The sequence below is a fragment of the Vicugna pacos genome, chromosome 34 (genome assembly GCF_048564905.1).
Source record: "Vicugna pacos chromosome 34, VicPac4, whole genome shotgun sequence".
NCBI classification, from domain to species: Eukaryota; Metazoa; Chordata; class Mammalia; order Artiodactyla; family Camelidae; genus Vicugna; species Vicugna pacos.
The window spans coordinates 9,163,992-9,188,611 of NC_133020.1; the positions used below are offsets into that span (position 1 = coordinate 9,163,992).

Here is a 24,620-nt window from a genome sequence, read left to right on the forward strand (position 1 = left end):
ACAGTCTAGTGACAGAGTTGAGCAATCACCTAGTCTTAGTTGAGAACACAGTAACAAATCAGAGTTCAGGGTGGCTCACATTGGTGGGCAGCTCACTTTAAACCAGCCTAACCACCTAGGACACGATATCCTTGCCCTAATTTCAAAATCCCAATTGCTGGTAACCATCTCTCTTTGATTATAGCATTTGAAAGGAAGAACATAACAGCATATTGCAGAGATCTCATCAAGATCCTGAAGCAGGCGGAGGAGCTAAATGAAAAGCTCACACCGCTGAAACTGATCGATGCTTGGATGGGGAAGGGGGCAGCAAAATTGAGAGCAGCCGGCGTTGTCCCTCCCGCACTGCCTCGTGAAGACCTGGAAAAGATCATCGCGCACGTCCTCATACAGCAGTATCTCAGGTACGTGCTGACCTGTTTCTTGTCCTTTGATGTCTGATTCTCATTTTTAAAATTGCAACAGAACAAGTGGTTTTGTGGTTGTTGTGTGTGAACTTTTAAACACTATACAAAGTTTACCTAAAACTCAAGCCAAATTGATCACTGTATGTCAAAAAAGCACAAAACTAAGATACTTTCTACAAATTGCACTTTAATAGTACAAGCTTTACTATTTCACATGAATGCTATTTAAAATTATTGCACTGATGGTTATTTTTTTACAAATTTCAGTTTGTTGTCTACAACTACTCAAAACCTGTTTGTTGGCCTTTATCTTCTGCAGAGAAGACTACAGCTTTACAGCTTATGCTACCATTTCATATTTGAAAATAGGACCTAAAGCTAATCTTCTGAACAACGAGGCGCATGTTATTACCATGCAAGTGAAGAAGGCCACGCAGAACTGTTTTGGGGTAACTATTCATTTCCAGTTTTCACATATTTAGAAAATACCTTCAAGCCTATGGGATGTTTCTGTAACTAGTACTCTCCTGGGCCCAGTGGGACATAAGAAGAGAGAAGTCAGTTTTCTTCTTGGAACCTGGGTAGGGAAGAGAGAAAACACACCTTTTGTCTTCTGTAGGTATAAAGTGGAAGAATTTAGACCAGCTTTTTAATCGAGACCTCGGGGTTTCCAACCTTCTGGAATGTGAAGACTGTTTTAATGTCTGATTTTGTGCCATCCCCGCCCTCACGACACTGGCTGTGGTCTACACCAGTTGAGAAGTCTGGCTGTGAGGCAGAGGCTGAAAACCCCTGTTAGAAACTAAATACTCTGAAGCTGCAAAAGCAACGCATCTAAGGACACGTCAGGTGTTCTTTACGGTCTTGACCGCACAGCCCCTTCTATTCCAAGACAGCACTCATATCTGAAGATGAAAAACCAGACCACTGGACACTTAATTAAAGAGCTGCTATAAGAAGGACTATGAGGTTATTAATCTCCAGAGAAAATGGAATCGCTGAATTCTTACCAGTGTTTGTTATTGTTTTGTAGATTGAATCACCTGAAAGCTGTCATTCTGAAGGAGCTGATAAAAAGATGGAAGAAAAAGGTCCGAGTAACTTCCAAAAGAAGTCTACAAATGTGTTTCAGCAACCTGACTGTAAGAAGACAGGGGCTAAGAAAAGAAAAATTGATGATGCATGAATGTTTCTGAACTTTCCAAGAAAATAGTTTATGCATGCAAGCACCAGTATTTTTGTAGTTAATCACAAGTTTAAGGCAATTTCATTAACATTTTATACCTATGGAGCTATATTTTCAGAATTTATCTCTAAAGTATTGAAGACTTGAGAATTTGAGATGTTAGGAAATTTTGAGATCATGAATTGTATAAATTTACAGTATGAAACAAAGAAAACATTTTTTAATGTAAAACCCTTTAAGTGTTAAATACTTAAGAGCTTAAGTTCATATAACCATCTTAAGCTCTTTATGCCTTGCTTTAACTAGTTGTAGTTTTTCTTTTGACATAACTGTCTTTTGAATACCGTTACTATACTGAATAGGCTTATCACAGAAAGTGAGTAGTTTCAGGTTATAGTAACAGCTGTTGAATCCAAGTAGAAAAGGAGTCAAGTGTCAATAGAAATAATATTAGCAAGTAAGATACTGCTACAGCTCCATTTTAGGAAGATAAAGCTGTAAGCTTCTTGAAAACACAGCCCTCGTTTGACACAAAGACTAGCTCTGGTATACTAATCAGATCACACTGTGGACTAAGTAGATACTGCCTAGTTCAGTTTGCTCCAAAGATAAATAGTAAATGAATGTGTCCAAATTTAAAACACAGAATACTTAAAGAATGTTTACATAATAAGGGGTCATTTTTGTATTAGGAAAAAAAAGTATCTGTAAATAAATTATCTGAACTGATTTTGACTTCATTCTTAGAATTTTATTTATTTTTAAATCATATTTCTGTATTTTTAACTTCAGATGGTCATCATTAATAGTGCAATCATTTACTCTGTTGCCATGTGAGACTTTCTGTCTTATTTAGAACTTGACGTGGCTCTTCAAATTCCCTTTTTAGTCAAAATAATCTTCTATATCAATATTTGGATCTAGCAGATCTTCTCCATATGCTGAAAGGTTCATCTGGTTTAAAATTAAGTTTTCAAATGTTTCTTCTAAATCAGTTTCACCAATTAAGACGGCTCCCATCATTCGCCCATTCTGCAGGACGGCTTTGACATACTCCTGTCCTTTGGTGCACCTCAGTATTAATTCATGGTCTGAACCTAAGCCCTGGGCATTGTATTTTCCCAGCAATACAACCTATATAGAGAAACATGAAAAAGTTGTTTTAGTGAGTACAAAAAAAGAAACGTAATACGCAGTTACTTTGTGTTTTGCTAGAATGGCAGATCTACTCACAAAATTTCACAGCTGAAAGTGCCATTGGGAGGGTCCCAAAGAAAATGTTGGTATGGTAATGCATTTAATCTACAGATGACACAACCCCACAATCTCTATGGGTATTAAAAATATCTAGTAAATATAGAAATATGTAGGATGTGGACCACACTAGCATGGAGTCAGGATTTAAAGATTTAACAAGGAACTGGCTTACAGCTTTCATGGGCAAAGTGTTTAATCTCCCTGAACCTTATGTATATGTTTGTATGTGTGTTTCTTATCATCAGTAAATTAGGAAGAAAAAGCCTGCCTCAGAGCAATGTAGAGAAGATCAAGTAAGAAATATGTATGGAAAGTCCATGCTCATTCTGAAGTATGATGGCTGTTAGTTCCCTTCACAAAGGAGAAGTGAATCTCAAATAGAACTCAGAAATGCACCAACAGGAACTGAATCTGCAAGAAATTTTTCCCCCTTAACTGTAAAATCATATAGTGAGAAGGTAGGTAATGCTTATCAGATGATTAGAAATTAAGACCAGCAGTAATACTGGGTACCGATTTGCAAGAAATGAGGAAATTTGTCATTTTTTGTAAAGTGACTAAAACCATGTAAGTTTTTGTTCACATGAAAAAATTAGATGACCATAATTAGTTTCAAGACTCACAAGCAGAAAAAAGGCACTAGTTTCGTATCCGTCTTACCTTAAAGTTAAAAAATTTTGTTACATGAGCAAAAAGCTCAAAGCTGAAATCCATGTCAACAGACTCTCCCACACTGGCTGCCGCCATGCACTTCGCCGCGTACCAGCCCATCTGTCTGGCCTGGGTCCACAGCCTCATCTGAAATAAAAAATGTTAGGCGGCGTAATTTTCAGTATCGTTACTTGAAAAACCTATCACTGTAACCTAGTAAAACTCCTTCAAGCGATTCAGTGTCTTGACAGCCCTTGAGAATGGTCAGGTCTAGCTAGTTAGATAACTGATTGGATTGTCTTTGCCACAAAAGCAATCACCAGTCCACACTAACCAACTGATTCTGGTATTTGACAAGTCTCAAACCTCATGTGTGTGTAATTGATGCTTTCTTGTGTGCAAAAAACAGTACCATAATCATGGATATGAGCTTCAAGCATTCCGGTAGAAGTGATGGTCTTTTTTGTTCTAATTCAGTCTCCTCTCTAAACAAGATGGGTCTGATGGCGGAACAGGCAGGCTGTGGTGATGAGCGCAAATGGTCTGCGGTGTGACACTGCCGCACTGTCACCTAATGGAGTCCAGCCTCCAAATCCCTTAAGTTTGTGTCTTGGACAATGGGCAACAAATTAACTAGTACATAGCTGCTTCTGCAAATTAAGAGATGGGGTTTATTAGAGTCCCTCAAAATAAGAAACACCTGTTTATTTTCGGACATTTCTTTCCCATATCAGAGTATGAGGTACATGAAGGATATTATTTATACATCTCCTAGATTCAACCCTTAAAGTGTTAAAATATTTTAAAAATGAAAAAGGAAAAAAAACTCACAAACTCCAATTCCTAACTGAGTTTGGGACAGATAGGCCATAAGAACAACATAGGATGTCACTGCAGAGAAAACAGAACAAGCTGGTTTGAAGCATCTTTGAAATACGGCTGAAAGCACTCTCATTACTGAGCTGTCTCTGATGGATGTAAAGTACACGCACAGCAATAAAGCTGCCTGTTAAAATGTACCTGGCTCTCCCACCGCCCCCCACACCACAGGCAGGCTGAATGGCCAGCGCCCCCAACTGCAGAGCTGGGCTTTCACCAAGTGCCGCCTGGCTCCTTTACCGGTGACGCGTCCCTCTGCCTCCACTCCTCCTGAGACAGCCCCACCTCTGGCCGCTGAGTAGTGGCCTCTCGTCTTCAGCTCCACCGTTAGGAGGCAGGCAGCACTGTGAGGGCAGGGGCTGGTCTAGACCCAGGTGGAAGGGTTGTTAGGTTGAGAAAGGCTGGTTGCCATGGGAACATGTTTTCAGCAGTAATTCCCACAGGGACAGACAGACAACAGAATCATCAGGAACAGAACCCTTTATTTGTATTGTTTATAATCTGTTGGCTATTTTTTAATCTGAAGCTGTGTTGTTCAAAATCTAGCCACTAGAAGGGGTGAAGGTACAGCTCAAGTGGTAGAGCACATGCTTAGCATGCACAAGGTCCTGGGTTCAATTCCCACTACCTCCTCCAAAAATAAATAAATTACCTTCCCCCCAAATCTAGCTACTAGACACATAACTATTTAAAGAAAAATTAAAATTCAGTTCCTCAGTCACATTAGCCACATTTCAAGTGCTTAGTAGACAGACACGTGGCTAGTGGCTGCCTGACTGGACACTGCTGATAAGTATCTGAGCCTGGAAAAGTAACAGTCATAATTATTTATTTTTTATTTTTTCTTTGTATTTTGGGGGGAAAGGTAATTAGGTTTATTTATTTATTTATTTTCTAATTGGAGATACTGGGGACTGAACCCAGGACACTGTGCGTGCTAAGCACGCACTCTACCACTGAGCTATACCCCCACTCATAATTCTTTTTAAAGTAAAAGATTTTCCAGTCTGTTCCATCACTATATAACAACCAAAATGGAAAAATTCTAGTGTTTTGTTTGAGTGACAAAAAAACTGATAGTTTCCTACTTAAACTAGAAAAGGTGGAAAACCAGAAAGCTGGATTTGCTGGTAGTGACTCCTTTATTTTCAGATGGAATCTCTGATGGAAACCTGTGATCATGTGTGCTGGCTCACCTGCTGCCAGACGGGGCTGGGCTCCCAGGATGCCGTGCAGATGTCACCTGCGGCGTAGATGTCAGGAAGGGACGTGTGCATGTGATCATTCACTTTCAGGCCCCCGTCTTCTCCTACATCAAACTAAACAGTGTTCCTCATAAGCTTATGGGATAAGAGAAATGAAACATGAATTTTTCATTCTAAAGTAAAAGAACAAGTCCAATTTCTCCATGTCGGCATGCTGATCTTTAGTGAGGAAAGTGAAAAAACAGCTGCAAGATTTAGACAACTAAGCTGAATTTCCAAGGAATCAAATTCCTACTAAGACAAACCCACAAAATCCTTAGAACTTCAACATCAAAAATACCCATTGATGGGGAGGAGGGTACAGCTTAGTGGCAAAGTGCGTGCTTATTAGCATGCACAAGTTTCTGGGTTCAATCCCTAGTACCTCCATTAAAATAAATAGATAACCTAATTACTCCCACCCTGGAAAAAAAAACCCCAAAAAACAAAAAAAATACCCAAAAACCATATGACTACCCCACTCATAGTTACAAGAATATTCCTCAGTTTCTGTAAACTTCAAATGCTAAAAAGTAAAAAATACACGATGGTTTCTCTAAGGGAAACTTTTAAGGATTCAAAGGATATATCAGTCTCTTACCAACACTTAGATAAATTGTGCATTATGTCCCCTTAATAATGACACTTATGCTGGCATGTTAATTGCTTAAGGACTTAAGCAGTAAAAAAATAATAATATTGCAAATCAAGACATGAATGTAAACTAAATTGTTTCAACCATCTTTAAGTTATAGTTCTATATTAAAATAATAAATAATTATTCATTCTTGAGAATTAGAGGTCTTCATAAATAATGAATAGTTGAAAAATACTGAGAGTGGGACAAAAACTTTCCCCTTACATTGTTGCCACAGAGAAAAGGTCCTGTGTTCGGTGTAACTCCCGTAGCACTGACAATGAAATCGCAGCCATATATCTTTCCATTGGTCAGCTCCACATATACAGGCCATATCTCTTTAAAAAATAAATAAAGACTTTATTCTCAACTATAACTACCACCAACCGTCTATAGCAGCTATGTGAATACAATGACTAGAACAAAGAAAGAAGGCAGGAGATAACTTTAAAACAACACTCCTTAATAATTTTAGTACATTTGCTAAAAACATTTTGACGCAATCAATGCAATTTCCCTGTTTTGGGTATAACTGCAAAAGTGTAACAGGCATTCTAAACATTTCTTCAAATTTAAACACAGAAATGCTAACAAAATACATTTAAATTGATAATTAACTTATAAATTATTTCTTTAAAAATCTTTATTAATAGATTATACTTCACTGACAGTTTAGTCCAACTGGTTACTCACTTTTCAGTCTTTCCCCTTATTATTCATATTCAAACTCTAACACCTCCTTTCCCCCTTTTCCTATGAAAAAATTCAAAGAATTCAGAGCAGTGGGATACTTCACACACTAGGTTTGGTTGAGTATATTTCTTCAAATGACCTTAGTTCTCACAAAAGCGTAGAATAGGAATTTTAGGAGATCTGTGTCTTAGTTCAAATTCATAGATTTTTCAACCTGTTTGGTTTTGGACATGTCACTTTGTCTGAGAGCCTCGGGTTTTTAAAGTTTTTGTGTTGTTTTGATCTGCAAGATATTCTGATTTACTCACAGGGTTATGACAGTCAAAACAATGAGCCCTATTGCAAAATGTTAAGCTCTATACAACTTAATTTATTAGAAAATGTGAAGAGAAAGTAGTGAAAGCAAAATGACTTACATTATTATAGTCTTATTTTTACTTTTTCATGTTTAAGTTTTATGTGGAAATATGAAGTTGTTTTTAATATAATAAAGCAAGTTTAAGTTGTCTTCCTTTCAAATAAGAGGTTATTTTTTTTATTTCCTCACTTACCTTTGTCAGCTGTGACTGACTGATTATGATGGTCTCTTGGAAAAGTCAAGGACTTTTTCTTAGAAATTCTAAATTCTTCCTGAAGGTAGATTTTCTTCACTTCACACATAGTTTCAATGTGAATCTTATGAGAAAACTAAAATAAAGACATACTGATCATCATAACAGTTCCAGAAAGAATGACCTGGGTTACTGATGATGATGAAAAAATTTATAACATGCTTGTAGAAACATTATCAGAAAGATAATTCTTATAGTATAAATGAAAACACATTGAATAGCCAAAAAATGCGTCTCAATCTGTGTGTGTGAAAGGAGTGAGCAGAAACTCATTCCTTGCTTAACGAGATCTAGTAGCTGAATTGGCAGGTGGCAACACGGGCATGTTTTTAGTATGATAATTACACACACACATATATATATATATTTTAATTATGACTGTTATAGACTTAAAAATTAAGTTGACATATCCTAGACTGGTATATTCCAGCATCCTAGTAAAGTGCCAGTGAGGTAGGAGATTCTCAATAAATGTTTATTGTACTAAACTGAAATTCTCAGGGTAAAAATACTATTAGTCTTAGGATCTGAAGGTGCAGGAAAAAGTGATTTTGTGTAATTTCCATCACAGAAATTAGATATGCTGTGAAGCCAGCCCCCCTCCAGCCTACTGAGGGCTGAAAAGAAATGACACATAGTAGTAAGGACTGAATATATGTTTCTTACAATATTTAAATATCACCTTTTAACAACTATAAAAAAAAACTAATAAAATGAGTAAAAGCATGTCATCTGCTTATGCAATCAGAATATTAAATGTGTATTTTATTTAGACTCTTACCTAATAATCTTTAAAATGTTATAATGTGTCTGAAGTGACCACTGAGAAAAGTTTAATTTAAAACAGGACAGGTGTATTCACTATGTCTGTGTCTGGAGCTCTCTGTAGCTCTGCAGAGTTCACCTGGGCCAACGGGCACTGAAGTCCTTTCCAGCACCACAGATTTTAACTTATTCTTTAACTATATATTTATAACCAGTCTTTAACAAACGGTTAGAGAATCTAAAATTGCATTTAGACATGTTCAATCAGTATAAGAAAACATACCTCCTTCGTTCCTTTGAGATTCAAGCCTTCATGCCAATCAGGCCCCAAGGCACTGCCTATGTTACCGGCACTGCCTTTGGTTTGTGCCTCCTTTTTCCTTCCTGAAGAGAGAAACTCAATTCAAAATTCAACTGATATAAAAACTGCCAGGCAGAGAATTATGCTTGTGCTCAGAAATTTTTAGGCAATGGAATAATTCACACACTTTCATACTATAGGATTAACTTATCTGTATTCATCAGTTTATTCATTATCTTAATATTCTGTGATATAGAGCTATGAAATGGGTAAATTCACTGCTGTATTTAGTGAAACTTTCAACTGAGTGTTGTGTATAAACATATTTAAAGTGTTTTATGGATATCATATACACTGGTAAATATGAAGGGTGAGAAAATTAGGCATCAAATTTTGAAAATTTTGTCAATTTTTAGGACCCCCAAAACTTACAAAATTCTTGTTGAATTTTACAAGCCAAAAGTTTAAATAAATAAAAAAGGTCTTCAAAACTAAAAAGCTGTATTTGTTTTTAAACTCACTGCAGTTTTTATAAAATTACCTTAGGTATTGTCCAATTGTAGCTTATGTCTGTGGAGATGTAGATGGGCTGGTTTATTTAATTCACTTTAAACTTCCAGTTTTAGTTATACACATTTTTCATAAAAAGTATATCATATATATAAACATATATACATACACATACACACACACACACACACATATATAGAAAATCTTAAGAAGTCACATAAGGATATAGAAATAAATATTCCTATCTCCCAAATAAAATACTTTGCTAAATTTTCTTACAGCCTTTTTTTATATGGTTAAAAAAATTAAGTTTCATCTGTGAATGAATATAGCTAGATGCTATATTTACCTTCAGTTGTATATCTGGTTCTTTTTTGTGCAATTTTAGCCTCTGATTTTTCAGCAATGAGTTTTGAAGTCAAGAATTCAGCTGCTCCTGCATCGAAGAAAGTATTCCCAATAGCTTTATCTTTAATGACCCAAATGACTTCACAGCCTTCGATTTCATACCTAGAAGAAATATTAAAGCTACTTAGAGCAATTTCAAAAGCCTAAGTGGAAATCTTTGTATCTACAAATAACAATTATCTCTTAGGGTGAAAGTAAAGAAGGTATTTTAAAGCAAACTGAGAAAACAATGATTATAAAGAGGAATGTAACACTGCTTCAGGAAAATAAGAGTTAAAGTAGATTAAATAATACAAGAAATTTAGTTTACTGAAAGAAATAAAAGTGACAAAAATATGTAACTGAATATCAAGTAAAATTTCATCACAGTGAAATATCATGACTTCAAAGTGTTCAATCTCTACAACACAGTTACATGAATGTTCCCAAGGGTTCCCAGGAGTGAGCAGTGCCTTGTTTACCCGGTTACAATGTGATCAGTGATGGACAGATAGGTGATACAGAGCTACAATATTAACAACAGCTGACTTCTTCGGTAACAAATATTTTATGTAGTCAAAGCACATTATAGAAAGGTAGAAAAATAAGAGAATGAGAGTTTCAAACTAAAATCTTAACTTTGTTATAAAGGAACAAATACCCTGCACTGAATTCCCATCATCTCAGAAAAGCCACCTGGCCAAAGAAAGATCCAGTTTGCAGAAAAATGAAGGCTCTTAAAGGAAGAAAGCATGGCCACGGTACACAGACACCCCTTCCATGACCGCTCATGAGGAGCCACAGCTGCTGGGTACCTGCAGTTTCAGCTCTAGGTTTGGACACTGAGAATGTGGTTTTCTAAATACTCATTCCACAAAGTCCCTGAAATCCACTATAATTTATCTGCTATTGATACTTGTTTTGGTACAAATGAACTGGGACAATCCTGGACAAACAGGATGTATGGCCATCCTAATTACCCTAGAATTTTATTTGAAATTATTGTGTGTTAATGTTATTAATTTTTAACAATTATTTATGGTAAAAAAAAATACTGCCCTCTTTACTTCTCAGACTGATGTAACAGGTTCTGTGACTTCAAGGCTAATCAATGAGATGATGGAGAGAACGTTCAGTACATCTGACTCCAGGTCACCTGATGTTCATGCTCTTGGTGTATTACAGGAGCCCCTGCCTTATCAATGGGCCTTCATTTTTCTTCCTCTCCAATTCCAGCCAAGAATATTTATAGTTACTAAAGTTCAGATTATCTGGAGAACATTCTGCCTTAAGCTGCTCAGGTCATACAGCACTGCTGATGAGCAGAAAGCAGACTACACACATGCTTGGTAATACACTTTATATTCAATTTACAATCAGGCACATAGTTACCACGAAATGCTTAAACTTTCATAAATTATAAATTGCTCTAATTACCATTTTTTTATACATTTTAAAGTAATAAAGCAACATAACACGTATCAGTATAGCCTAAAATACTGACATTTGACTCAAGCAGGCCACAGTTATTATCCGTAACCACCACAAATAACTCCTGGATGTGCCGTGCCTCACAGGACACCCTCTAATCCTCTTACCCTAAGAACTATGTCCCCAGACAGATGCATAAGCATGAAGGTATTATCACACATAGGGGAAATATTGCTTGCATTTTTCAAACCACTCTTAAAAATCAGACAACAGTGAAGTATTATATTTTGTGAAATTATGAAAAACTGTATCTGTTTGAAAGAGAAAGGATTAACCTACAGTTGGAAGAAAGATACTAGCTAAAATAAAAGTATACTGAAGAAAAGCAGTATTAGCTTCAGTGGGACACGGAGATTATTAACAAGCAGGAAGGGTTGGGATATGTCATTTTTCATCAAGAGAAGACAAAGGTGTAAGCATTCAGGGCACCTAAACCGAGAGAAGAGCCCTTTAGGGGGCCTTTCTGAAACTACCCAACGGTTTAGTGAATGTAAAATCATGAGCTCTATCCAAGTATATGGCCTTCAATCTCCAACATAAAGAAAGTGAGGAATGAGATTAAATGTTGTGAGACTGAACATTTTTGAATGTGAGAAAGCTTTTCAATGTAAACAACAACAACAACAACATTTTGGTGATACCTGATGGAGAAAATCTGTCATGCGCATGAAAAGATTTAAAGCCCCTCTTACAATAAATCTATGCCTCCCTCCTCTTGGTCCAGCTGGTGCTGACTCTCCAGTTTTTTCTCCGCATTTCTCCATACAAGGCCACAACCTTCATCGCTACAATAGTGACTGCCACTCCTAGTACTCAGGCAATTTAAAAACTCTTACAGGCTTCCACTGGGGCTCACTGTCCTCCAAACAGGCAGGGGGCAGCAAAAACCTAGCCTTAGGGTTGGAATGAATGTAAGTGAGCAAAGACAGGGCTTTGGCAGATTCCTTATTTTGATATAAATTTGTCCTCTTTGTAGACAGACCCAACGACTGAATAATGTCCAGACTCTTCCGTACCAGCCATCTGCTGAAAGCTAAAATCACAAAGAAAGCGAATCAATGCCCTGCCTTCCACAGCAGGACACTCCTCGGTATTTTTCAGACTTGAAATATCATTTTAAGATGATAATATTGCCTATTAAGGTGCTCACATTCCCCAAACTTCCAAAAACCAGGAGCCGGGAGTACTACACATTCTGAAACAGAACTCACAAACATTTTTGGTTTCATGGGCCAGACAGGCAATGTGAATGAGTGAAGCACAGCGGGTATAAGCAATAAAAAGTAGTGGGGACTATGACTAGAAATCTCAACAGGTGTACACATTCAAATTCATTTTCTATGTAGTACATGCTTTATACGAATGGGTCAAGTCCAGCCAGTCACCAGTGCTGGGCCCTTTGAGACTTACAGCATCCCCTAAACTCCTGTGTCTTAAAAGGACACTTTCACAACTATGAATTCCATGAAAGCTAAAAAAATAAAGATTTTTTTTCTTGAAAATGTGTGACAAACAACTATATTTATCTTTGATTTTTCGGATAACAAGATTATTTTCTAGTCTGTCAATAATCACACGAATCACAGAGAAAGTCTTAAATAATATTTAAAAATATATACTTACACTAATTCAAGTGCGATGCCACCATTCCCTATGATCATTATTCTCTTAGCTTTAGTAAGCTGCTTCTGAAACTCCTGTATCAAAAAGAAGAGTGTTTTGTAACAGTAGGCAATACCTGAGGCAAGAGGCTTCACTAATAATAATAAACTAATAAACTTCACTTTCCCACTCCGCCAGCACACACCCTCCCAGTTAGAATATAATAAATGTTCCCCTCTATGTTTTACCCCAAACTGCCTTTATAGCAACTCTCCTGATTTTCCTTGCCTTTTCCATTATATTTAGAATTGCAGCAAAAGGCACTGTCTTTATTTTACCACGTCCCCAACTATTTGACCAAATCCATTTACCAACACAACACTGATCTACACCTCGGACACAGGATTCTTGCTTTTCTTCTAGTCCCTCAGTGGCCACTTGCCCTGCAGTGAGTCGGCACTGGGAGCGGGAGGGAATGAGCAGCTGTCACACAGCAGCTCGGGCCGGCTCTGGCAGGCAGCCTCTAACCGGGTGGCCCTGGGCAAGCTGCCCGACCTCTCTGCACCTCAGGTTCTCCGACCATAAATGGAAATAAGAAGTGACTACATCTCAAGGTTTCCATAAGCAGTAAGTGAGATCATATAGATACAGCCGTTAGGAGTAGCAGGCACACAATAATGCCTACAATTTATTGAAAAAGTGTTATTCCCATTATAAGACAGCTAATTGATGCTTCTACCCGTAACCCACCAGAAAAGATCACAATGAGCCTGGAGGAAAAAAATGACCAGTAGTCATTCTTAGGGTACTTTCCAAAGTAGAGACTAGGCTCACTGCTTCAGGATAATTTATGAAGAGCTAAATTCCTCCTCCTACGGGTAGGTCCCCATTTCTATTAAATTGACCCCAAAACTTATTGTAATATTTAATAAATAACCACTAAACATTGGCTTCTTTAAAATTCTATAAGAAAAAAATCTGAAGTTAATTTTAGTCTGTTTTTCATTGAAGGCAGTAGGTAATTTAAGAAAGATGTGTAAAGAGCACTGGCCATGGAGGTGAATGTCATGAGTTTATACCTCTGGTACACTTAGTAACCACTTTAGTACAGGTAACTGACTTCATCCCTCCATCTCCACTTCCTCTCTGCAGAGTGTGAGTAATGACTGTCACACAGGATCATCAGGAGGACTCAACGAGTGTATGTATGTAGGGGACCTCTTTGGAACATAACTATAAACTCAGTCTTTGATAATATGAACCGAAAATGTTTACAGGAAGATAACCAGTCCTTCTAGTATTCTCTGAATTCCTATCTAATTAAGAACGAGCTCAAAGAAAATATTATCAAGACCATAAAACCTCATTATATAAATGTAAAATTATCATGTCATGGGACAGAGCAACAACAATGACCTGAGGCAAGAGCACTGTGTCTGGAAACCAAGAGTTTCTGAGCAGTAAGGGTTAATAACCCCTAAAGTGAATGACCACGGAAAGCTGTCTAAGGTTCTGCAGATAGTTTCACCTTCTTGGGACAGTTTACCACTGTTCTTGAGCAGAACAATAAACCAAGTGTCTTCTTCAGTTCTAGGATTCAGTCATGATTCTGTATCAGAAAGACTTCTGCAATATTAATTTCTTTGCTGAGGAGTGAGTTTGGGACATGCTTTACCTTTTAAGAAAAAGACCATTACATTACTTAGGTGGCAAATCACATATTCTCAGTCAGAGTAGAGTAATGAATGTGTATACAATGTAAGTTGTCACCTTTTGCATAGTTATCATATCTGGGAGATCACATAATGCAAAGAACATGAATTAAGAAATAAGATAAAGTATCAGCTAAAACTCAACTCAAATTGGCAGTAATAAAACATGATAACTACTTTTTGGTTTATGGCTCATGAAGCAAAAAACCTTCCTTCTGCTCCTACAGTTTAGGAATTAACATTTTCAATGGAATACTTTGATTGAAACATAAAGTCTAAGAAATCTTCATTTTTTTCCCCCACAACCCAATGTCAGATGTTACCTGAGCACTGTCTGTATCGCGGATTCCTAATACATAAGGATTTCCTTCACATATCAACTTCGGTTTAGCTCCAGCACACAGACAGAGTTTCTTATACAAATGCTGATTGCCATCTTCAGTTAAAACGCACTGTAAAACCATAGAGCGATGAAGGGGAGAGCCATAACATTACACGCGGGTACAATTTCACTTTAAATATTCAATAAGACAAAAGCAAAAAATACATTAAGGCTGCCTCTTGGTGGCAGCCAATACTTACGATAAAGCTTCAGCACGAGAATGCATTCTCCAATCCAATCAAGTGATTCTTAATCATATTAGGGCCATGAACCATTTAAAAAATCTGATGAAAACCAGATTTTTTACTTTTTTTCTCCCATGGAAAAAAAAAGTACATTCCAACAAAATTTTGTATAAAACTTAAGGAATCTCATGATGTTTTGGAAAAGCATGCTGACCTCAGATTAAAAACTAAACACACAGAAATTTTTTAATTGAGTATTCTGATGAACATTGATTTGATGACCATTTCTGATCTCAATGGATGTTACTCTAAGAAGATCTAGTGAATCTAATCGTTATCATACCATAATATCTATGATAGGCACAGGGGAGTAGTGTGTGGTAGAAAAGGTCACAATGTGCCTGCTTAATCTAAAAAACTTGGTGCTAAAAAACAGTATCTATATTCTTAAATAGAAATAACAATTACTTTACCAGCAAACTACATGCTCTTTAATTTAGATGAATCTAAAAGTACATGTTAGAGATCAAGTGTTTCTTTTTCTTAACCTTGAATGAATAGCTACATATAAGTAGTAGCATTTAGAAAGCAGATATACATAAACATACGCTGCTTTGACAGATGCTAGACTTTGCTGGAATGGTTTAGGGGGTTCAAGTCTGTGTCATGTGTTTTGATTTATAAAAGTTGGCAAATAGTACTTCCACACCCAATGAGACATTTGATACCCATTTTATCTCTGCATGATAAACACATAAAACTGATAATCCAACACAGTATAATCATACAGAAATTTTATGTTAGTCTTCCTTTAGATAATCTGGTGAGAATTTTAACTAACAAAGAGTTAATTATAGACACTGACCAAATTTTAAAAATAACCTGTATTTAGCTACTATAAAAACACAGAAACTCTTCACTGGTTACTGTTACTTTTTTGAAAGTAGGCATGAAGGTAAAACACATCATTTTTAACTTACTAAAGAACATGAAAGAGGGACAAGAGGATGCAGACACGTATCCAGATGTGTATCTCATGGAGGATACTGTTCAAATGGCGACGGGGGGCACTCTGATTCACTTAAATGCCCTGATATGTAAGTTCCCTCATGATGCATCCTGACACTTTTGAGCCGACTTCAGTCTGCAGCTTAACTGACATGGGTGCTTTAAGGAGTGAGAACTACCACTACAAGTATTAGGAACTTACTCTGGTTTGGGGATTCAGATTAATAATATTTTTTGTAATATTTTTCTCATAAACTTAGAACTTTTTCTTACTTTTTTCCTCCTGTCTAATTATTTGTTTCAAATGTGACAGGTATGTTTTCTCCCTGAGGGAGAACTCACAAATTACAGCTGCTTTAGAGAAACAACTACAAACTCGATCTCCCAACTTGCCTACAGCTCACCTGAAGATGCTGGTAATCATCTGACAACCCCCTTTCCTGAGACTGTCCCAGTTTGGGCCTTACACCATTTGGGACTGCTATCCCCACCTTCTAATTTGGTTGTTGGCCACCAGCCCCTCGCTCTACCCCAGCTCATCCTTGACATTGCTGTCAGAAACACCTTCCTAAAAGAATATCTATTTTATCATCCTGGCTTCCACTTAAAATCTCTTCACTGCTTCTCCATTGATTATAAATTAACTCAATTTCTTAGCAAGACATAAAAAGTTCTTCACAATCTTACTTCCTTATTTCTCTGGCCTCATCCACCAATCTCCTTTACTTATCCACATCCCAATTTCTTCAACAACCTCACTATTCCACATGCCCCCCTTCCTTTCTTTGGGTCTTTTGAACATGCAATCTCCTCTTCCTGGAATGCCCTTTTCCATCTGGAGAACTCTTAATTCACCCATTATTTAAAACATAGCTCATACATTACTCAATCTGTGAAGTCTTCCTAAATATCTAATATCAGAATTTTGATAATATCTCAAGAACTGTTATTTTTCCCATGTGCATACATTAAATGTATGCATGTCTACACTCCCATGACAATGAGAGTCCCCAGGAGCAGGCTCCTTCTATTACTGCTAGTGTCTCCCGATATTAACGCAAGGCCCAGAACACAGTGAACCCTATATAAATGTGAATGTGAACCTGAAATGTAAAACCTAAAATGCCAAACTAAACCAATCACATAAGCCCAAAAAAACTCACAAAAGGTGTAAATTTTTCTAAAAATAATGGAAATTAAAGTCACTACAATTTACATGCTAGGGACCTGGGTGGTGGTTGGACAGGTGGGGTCAAAAGAAGGCAGGCAAAACCTCACCAAGATTTAACAAATGGCAAAGGTCATCAAGAAAAAAATCCTCTTACGTGTTCTTCGCTCTTCAATTGCTTCACTCCAGATTCTATAACCTTAATGTTGGGAAAGCGATTTTCTAACAAGGTGCTTGGTTGTTCTTCAACATCAAATTCTTCCAATACTTTAGAAACCTGTATTAGATCAAAGAGATTAAAATGTGTACTCAAACTTTTTTCCTTTCAAGAATTTTAAATAATGAAAATACCAGTCAATGGTGGGTCCACCGGAGTTGGTTTGGGGCTGTCTTAGATCTGAACTGACTGGATTACACTCCGGCAGTGGACGGGTCCCTGCTGGCGCACATTTCACAGTCATACACTTTCATGCACCTTGGCATGTGACTACCCGTACTTGATCTCTTACAAACACGGTAAAACCTTGTTATTCTTTAAGTCTCAGTTTCAATGCAACATCCTTGATTCTCAAAGGCAGGCTCTGGCACTCCTTCACATTGTGTTATATGTATAAAAATAATATGCATGTATTGGAATATGACCTCAATTGTCCTTCCCTTTACACTGTATGGTAACTATTTCTTGCTTATCTGTTGCCCCAATAGAAAACAATCATTCTGAGAAATTGACCATGAGGGCTTTACAGCCAAAGTGCCTGGATTCAAAACCTGACTATATGCACCTTGGAAATTTACCTAACCTCACTGTGACTCAATTACCTCATCTGTAAAGTGGGGATAATATAAGTATCTACTTCACAGGGTTAAGGATTAAATACATTAATATATTTAAAACATTCAGAAGTATAGCATAAGTACTCCATACTTTTATTAATCCCCTTTTTCCTTTAAAAATTATACAAGTCATGAATATGTGCTCTTTTTTAACACTAAACAAATAAACAATAACAGTACATAATATAGAATTATATGATAAAGTCCTTCTTTACCACTCTTTAAATCTCACATTCCATCTACCCCAGCGATAACCACTAGTGACTTTTTGGTGTATGTTCTATACTTTTAATCTCTATGTCCTGGGTGCCCAGCACACTGGCTGATAAATAATCGAGATGCTCAATAAATGATAAAGAGAATGCAATTTCTGACTTCTAAACACTAAGAATAACTGACATTTGCATAATATTTGTTATTTCAATGCACTGTCAACATATAATTGGTACATCTTCAGCTCACAACCTTGTTAAGTAAGCAAGGAAGGTATTATCCTAATGGTACAATTCAGATACAGAAACTTGCCAAGGGTACATGGCCAGTAAATAACTGGCCGAGAACCCAAGGTTTCTTCTTCTGCTGTACAAAACTTTTAAAAGACTGGCAAAAACTAAACTCGAGTCTTACATTTCTTGTATCATTACACCAAATTAAGTCTTTTGGAAAGACAGTTAGAGGGCCCAGAGAAACATCTCTCTTTCGTGTATATTTTTAGTCTGTAATTGGACGTATTTAGAGGTTAATAGTCATAATTTGTTCTCTGGTTCTCCCAATCCCATAATTCTTTTGGCTGCACGTAGTACTAAGATATCTTATGTTATCTCTATGCAGGTTATAACAAAGAGTAACATACAGCAGTGAATTACCTTTGGTCTTAGGGAGTTATCTAAATCTCAGGGGTTTATACATGAGAATGAGGTAGCTTAACTTATACTGATCTCTTCCCTGGGAGACAATATATAAAGAACTTTCATAAAACATACTTTAAGACTGGAAAGGTATGCCTGTGGGAGATGGGTAGAGAGAAGGTGGTTTTTCCTTAGTATCAACGCTTTAAACTTTGTATGAATAAACAATAAATCTTAGACAAAAATGCCAAAAGAAAAAAAGATATTCTATTACCAGGGTATTATAAGGGAAAACTTATATTAAATCAAAGATGATTTAAGTAGTCTTCATTGAACTGTGGGAAGAAAAGATCAACGTTTTTGCCTTTTTAGTCACTTATTTTTTGCAAAAGCATTGTAACATAATTTTAGTACATGCATATAATTTATAAATATAATATTTAGATACGAACTCAAAACTTTTTTTAACAGGTGAGGCACAGGATCAAAAATGTTTGGAAGACCACTTTTCTATACTATAGCCAAAATGACCTTAGAGTCCTGTTACAATGTTAAAATGTGTAAAATAAATTCACAGAACTACAAAGTGTTTTGAGATGCTTATTACACAACTGAAACATTAATTATCAGCAAGTGTAAACTTGGCTCAGAAGCATTTTTCTTCTGGTTTGTAAACACACACACTCACAATAAATACACACACACTTACATGTATATTTGCATTCATGTTTAGATTTGTATAACATCTTTCCTCAAAAGAATCTTATTTTAAATTTTCTGAAAAGTAATTCTGAGTGGAAGAAAAAGTGGCAGAAAAGAGGAAACTAGAAATTCAATATCATTCTGGGTGCTTTTGGTATTCAATCTGAATAATTCTAAACTTTGAGTTATGATTTTAAATGAGTATCAAAAAAAATTTGTCATCTTCAACAATTAAGTCCTACAATTACACTGTTATGCAAGTTATTGCAGTTTTTAAAAATTAATATTAAGAAAGTTATACAAAGGTTCTTACCTGCTTGAAATTTGTGACCGCTTTAATAACAGGAGAAGCTGTTATCAGGAGAATATCTTCTGATGGAAAGTGAATCGCCAACTTATTTTTTTAAAAAGTAGGAAAAATATGATAAATAACTTTAAGTATTAGCACTATGGCATGGTGGGGGGGGAGACAGTGATAATGCAATTTTAATGATGTTATTAATATGCCTTACTGTAAAAACTCACTGTTCTTCATCTAAAGGTCTCCATTATCCTGGGTTATGGTCATGTTTATGGAGTAGTGGTGGGTAATGTTTAACTTGATTAAATATTGATTAAATATAGATACTGATTAAAATGAAAAATACATTTACACTAAACTCTTAACAATGATCATGCAGAGGATGAGAAGAAACTATCTTCCTAATTAACAGTTAAACAAACTTCTATTTATTATAAAATAATTTCATTTGTAGAATGAAATTACAGCAAACCTTTAATAATTAGCATTTAAAACCTTAGCACCTTCCCAAGTGCTTTGGCACTTCCGCCTCTTTCAAATGCCCAATCAGTATACTTTCGGAGAAGACAAAGCCATTTTAAAACTAGCCTTATCAAAATTTAGAGGTTTAACTTGCTAGTGTTTCACCATTTGCCTCTAGCTTCAACCTCTCTCTTGCTCACTTTAAATTTCTTGAAAGCATTTTCTTAACTCACGCTCCAGTTCCTTAACCCCACCAATTTCTATCTCCACTATACCATTAAAACTGAGCATGTTCAATCCACCTCTACCTCCTTTAAACCCATCGAAATCTTTTTAGTGCCACCTTATTTAAACTTTCTATAATATTTCACAATATTTTCACTCTTTCTGTCTTTCCTTCCTTTGTATGTTCTGTAGTTATTTCCCCACTTTCTGTTTCCACTGCTAGACCAGGCCCTCAATATCCTTCATACTACTAAAATCACCTTTAAGTTGGCCTTCCAGTCTCATATTAATCAGCTACCCAGGCCCCAAAACCATCCTAATTAATCATCTTCCAAAAATTTTCCTTTGATCGTATTATTCCACTGCTCAAAACTGTTTGACTATTTCTAAGTTCTCGTTAAATTCGCAGCATGACTTATAAGATCCTTTACCAGCAGGTCTCTGCCAGCCTTCCCGGCTTCACCTCTGGTCACTCCTCCCCCAGCACCACCTGCTTTAAGCTTTGCTACCTCTGGATGGTGCCATGGTTGTCCACCTAAGATTATACTGTTGCCTGCTGTTGGCATGTCTGTCTTTTCCTGTTTACCTAGTAAACTTTTACACACTCTTCTATACAGAAATACCTCAGAGACATTGAGGGTTCAGTTCCAGACCACTGCAAGTGAATACTGCAATAAAGAGCATGACATGAAACTTTTGGCTTCCCAAAAGTTCCCAGGGCATATAATAGTTATGTTTACACTATGCTGTTGTCAATATTAAGTGTGTGATAGCATTATTTCTATTAAAAAAAAGTACATACTTTAATTAAAACTTTCAAAAATTACTAACCATCATCTGAGCCTTCAGCGAGTTATGATCTTTTTGCAATAGTAACATTAAAAGATCATAGATCACCATAACAAATAGAGTAATAATTAAAAAGCTTGAAATACTGTGAGAATTACCAAAATATGACCCAGAGACACAAAATGAGCAAATGCCATTGGAAAAATGGTGTCAAAAACACACGGTTTCCGCAAACCTTCGATCTGTAAACAACGCATTATCTGCTAAGTACAATAAATCAAAGTGCAATAAAATGAAGTATGCCTATACGAAGTCAAAAATACACCTCCTTTGAGAAAGGTTACTCCTTCCCTAAGTGGCTCCTTACCAACTCTACAGGCACCCCTAAGACAGCGAACACACAGATGAAATGATTTATTTACATATCTCTTCCCTTGGGCCTTGAGTCCCTAAAAAGGAGGTACCATGCTCTGTATTTGTCCGATCAGCCCTCAGTACAGTGCCTGGATTATAGATGTTTACTTGGTGAATAAGTGAAGAATACACATCCAAAGACTAAACGTTAAGGGGGAAAAAAACTTCTTGAATTTCTTACATCAGTGATTGCTTATGTTTACTTTTATTAACAAAATATTCTAGTCCTTTTTGGAATATATGTAAATGTATACATGTGGTCTGATTATTCACTATAATCAGAAAAGCATTCCCTCGCTGCATTTAATCCCTTGCTGGCTGTTTCACAAAACATTAGTAGAGATGACATCTTTTTTTAATTAAAAAATTTTTTTTATTTCTTAACTGAAGTATAGTCGATTTACAATGTTGTGTTAGTTTCTCGTGTACAGCATAGTTATTCAATTTCACATGTACGTCCCTTTTGAAATGACATCTCTTCTATGTTGGGAGTCCAAAGCATAGAAAACTTACGTAAGAGTTTCTCTATCATTTATTTACCAAGCACTAAGGACTTAGCACCTATGTGAAAGAGGAATTCAATCAGCTAATTAAGAAAGGGGACTGGATTTTCGAGGAATTGTCTGACCAAGTAGTTCCTAGTTATAAGCCCCATCTGCTCTGGCACTACTAGGACTAGAGCCTGGCTCTGGGTCCCTCCTCCAACTGTTTGGGTCCCCCATCCCCGTCAAGAGTTTGCTCTCCATCCCTCCTCCCTGTGCCTGAGGCGAAGCTTGAGAGGAATTAAGGGCATCATCTGAAAGCCACGACACGGCCTCTAATATCTGGGAACCAGAAGAAGTGCGGAAGGGGAAAGGAAGCGGCTGAACAGCGACCTGGAGGAAAGACTAGGAAAGGGGGCGTCAGGGAGCCTGGGGCGCCCCGGCCTCCGGGGTCCAGGAGAGGGGGAGCCGCCAGCGCGCCCGCCTTACCTGCTCCGCACAGGTGACGCCCGCGATGCCACCGCCGACCACCACGAGCTGCCCCGCCGCCGGAGGCGGGTGCTCCGCCTCCATGCTCTGGGGCGCCCGGCAGTTTGCTGACGACGGCGGAGAAGCGGGGAAAGTCCGCACAGCCGGAGGGAGCGCGGCGCCGAGCGGCCACTTCCGGCGCCCGCCCCGGAGAACCCGAGCTACGGGTGCCCGCGCGCCCACACTTAGTCCCTCCGCGTGGCGGACGGCCTGCCTTTCCCCAGCGCGGAGGCGGCTTGTCGGCTTCACGGCTTTGCGTTGTGATCGCCGCAGCTGAGTGTAGTTTTCCCACGTAGGTTTGATAAAGATAAGACGGAAACTCAAACCAAAGTAAAGTAGGTGGGTCGCCAGCAGACTGTCTAAAGACAGACCAGTGTTCTCACGAGGTAGTCATCTTAGAATAAATGAACTGCCCTGAAATTCTCACTCTTCCTTCCTGCGGGAGGTTAGAAGGAGGCTCCGCTCTTGGAAGAAGGAGGCTCCGCTCTTGGAAGAAGGAACATCACCCTTCCCAACCCTTCAGCTAGCGATCCCAGATTTTATATTTTGGAAGCACATTCTCCGTGGGTGTATGAATCAAGCCAAAGCAATACAACTGAACTGTTCTCTAAAAAGTTGTCATTCGCATTTATAATTTTGACCTCAGCGATAATTTCCCGTGGTAAATAGAATTGCTAGCCGTTTTTGTCAAAATAAATGAACGTTCCTCCGCCCAAGTTTCTAGTAAATAGCAGCATGTGTGAAGGCTGATTTAAATAGTCCCAATCTAATTTTCATATTCACATTATCACATTATTCACGATCCACTTTTTTTTTTTTTTTTTTACTATTCATTACTACCTTTGCTGTCTCATATAATACTTTCCCCGGGACGTTGTATTAGAACATCAAGGTACTATTTCTCTAAATGGCTCACTCCAAAACTGACAATTACTAATCCCTCTTTCATTCTTTACACTATGGAAATAACCAGTCTATATAAACAGGAAAACCTAACATATCTAATTACAGATACTTACTGATATCCCTAATAATTATTATGCTTTGCTTTAATGAGATAAATAGTAGGCAATACTATTCAATGATTCTAGTGATTCTACCGTGATTCTAACTCCTATTACTAAGGTAGACAACCAAAGCATTTCTAGGAGAAGGAAATTGTGCTTTAAGCCAGTACAGATCTAGTCTTGTTTACTTCTCTCCTTTATTTCCACATAATCTCACGCTTGCACCTCCCAGGATATGGCATGTTCTTTCTTTTCTGAGCATTTGCACATGACTCTTTCTGTAATGCTCTTCCCCAATTAATTTCCCCTCACCAATCCTCACTGACCTTTGGCTCAACCAGTTATCACTTACCCTAAGAAGCTTTATCTAATGTCCACAAGACTGAGCTAGGTGTCCTCTCTGTGTTCCAATAGCACTTTGTCATCCTCTGAATTTAGACTCATAGCACTTTATTTTAATTACCTGTTAACCATCTTAATCCCCCCTACAGCCTACCCACTGACAATAAACTCCTTAATATCAGGGATTATTATTTGTCTCTCTTTGTGTCTCCAATCTTCCGTTTGCAGAGAGAGTCCAATGTAAAAACACTGATTGAATTAGTAAATGGGTGCAGCATGAGACTGCCCTGAAGTCCCCTAAAGACTTATTAGATTTATTGTCCAGGGTCAAGATCGTCTGGTATATTATAACAGCTATTTCCCCTCCATGGAAGGCAAAGAGAAGGACAAACTAGAATCAAGCTCCTAGATGAAACGGAAAGAGACCAGATTTGGATGGGAGGATGGGTGGGCCTGGGGAAGGAGGCAAACAGGGGGAGACTCCTCTCTCAAATGAGAAGGAATGCTGACCCTGCATTCTCTCTTTTCCTTCTCCTTTTGAAGACTGGCCTGTGAAAGACGGTGAAAAGATCTAGCTACCTCCTTCACTGGTCTGAACATGTAACTTCTA

At 37.5% G+C, this 24,620-nt stretch overlaps 2 protein-coding genes across 4 annotated transcripts in view; one reads left to right on the forward strand and one right to left on the reverse strand.

The window, feature by feature from the left end:
- Positions 1–2,322, forward strand: part of RECQL (RecQ like helicase) — a 24,835-nt gene extending 22,513 nt beyond the window's left edge. Inside the window, exons 13-15 of one of the 2 annotated variants that reach the window (XR_004186373.2) lie at positions 185–404; positions 675–856; positions 1,441–1,632. Coding sequence is in view for 1 of the 2 variants with exons in the window: in XM_006199921.4 (XP_006199983.1) it covers positions 185–404; positions 727–856; positions 1,441–1,593 (503 nt within the window). In the remaining variant the exon portion in view is untranslated. Of the gene's footprint in view, positions 1–184; positions 405–674; positions 857–1,440 lie in introns of both variants that reach the window. The other variant, XM_006199921.4, reaches the window with a different exon arrangement.
- PYROXD1 (pyridine nucleotide-disulphide oxidoreductase domain 1) lies at positions 2,323–22,806 on the reverse strand. 2 transcript variants are annotated; one of them, XM_072954739.1, is made up of 12 exons: positions 22,623–22,806; positions 19,774–19,854; positions 17,234–17,353; positions 14,657–14,785; positions 12,643–12,716; positions 9,491–9,651; positions 8,614–8,714; positions 7,506–7,641; positions 6,487–6,599; positions 5,577–5,699; positions 3,511–3,648; positions 2,323–2,727 (listed from the first exon to the last, which is right to left on the reverse strand). In XM_072954739.1, the coding sequence occupies exons 1-12, from the start codon at positions 22,704–22,706 to the stop codon at positions 2,479–2,481; spliced, it is 1,509 nt and encodes a 502-aa protein (XP_072810840.1). In that variant the 5' UTR covers positions 22,707–22,806; the 3' UTR covers positions 2,323–2,478. The 2 variants fall into 2 exon arrangements, with proteins under 2 accessions (XP_072810840.1, XP_072810841.1); XM_072954740.1 differs by lacking the exon at positions 5,577–5,699.
- Between the last annotated feature and the right edge of the window lie 1,814 nt (positions 22,807–24,620).

Excerpts from the sequence above, each read along its gene's own strand:
- PYROXD1 (XM_072954739.1), bottom strand. The coding sequence starts at position 22,706 with ATGGAGGCGGAGCACCCGCCTCCGGCGGCGGGGCAGCTCGTGGTGGTC. Across the intron at positions 8,715-9,490 it reads AACCAGATATACAACTGAAG|GAAGGAAAAAGGAGGCACAA; the intron begins GTAAATATAGCA and ends TTCTCTCTTCAG. Across the intron at positions 3,649-5,576 it reads CCAGCCCCGTCTGGCAGCAG|ATGAGGCTGTGGACCCAGGC; the intron begins GTGAGCCAGCAC and ends TTTTTATTTCAG.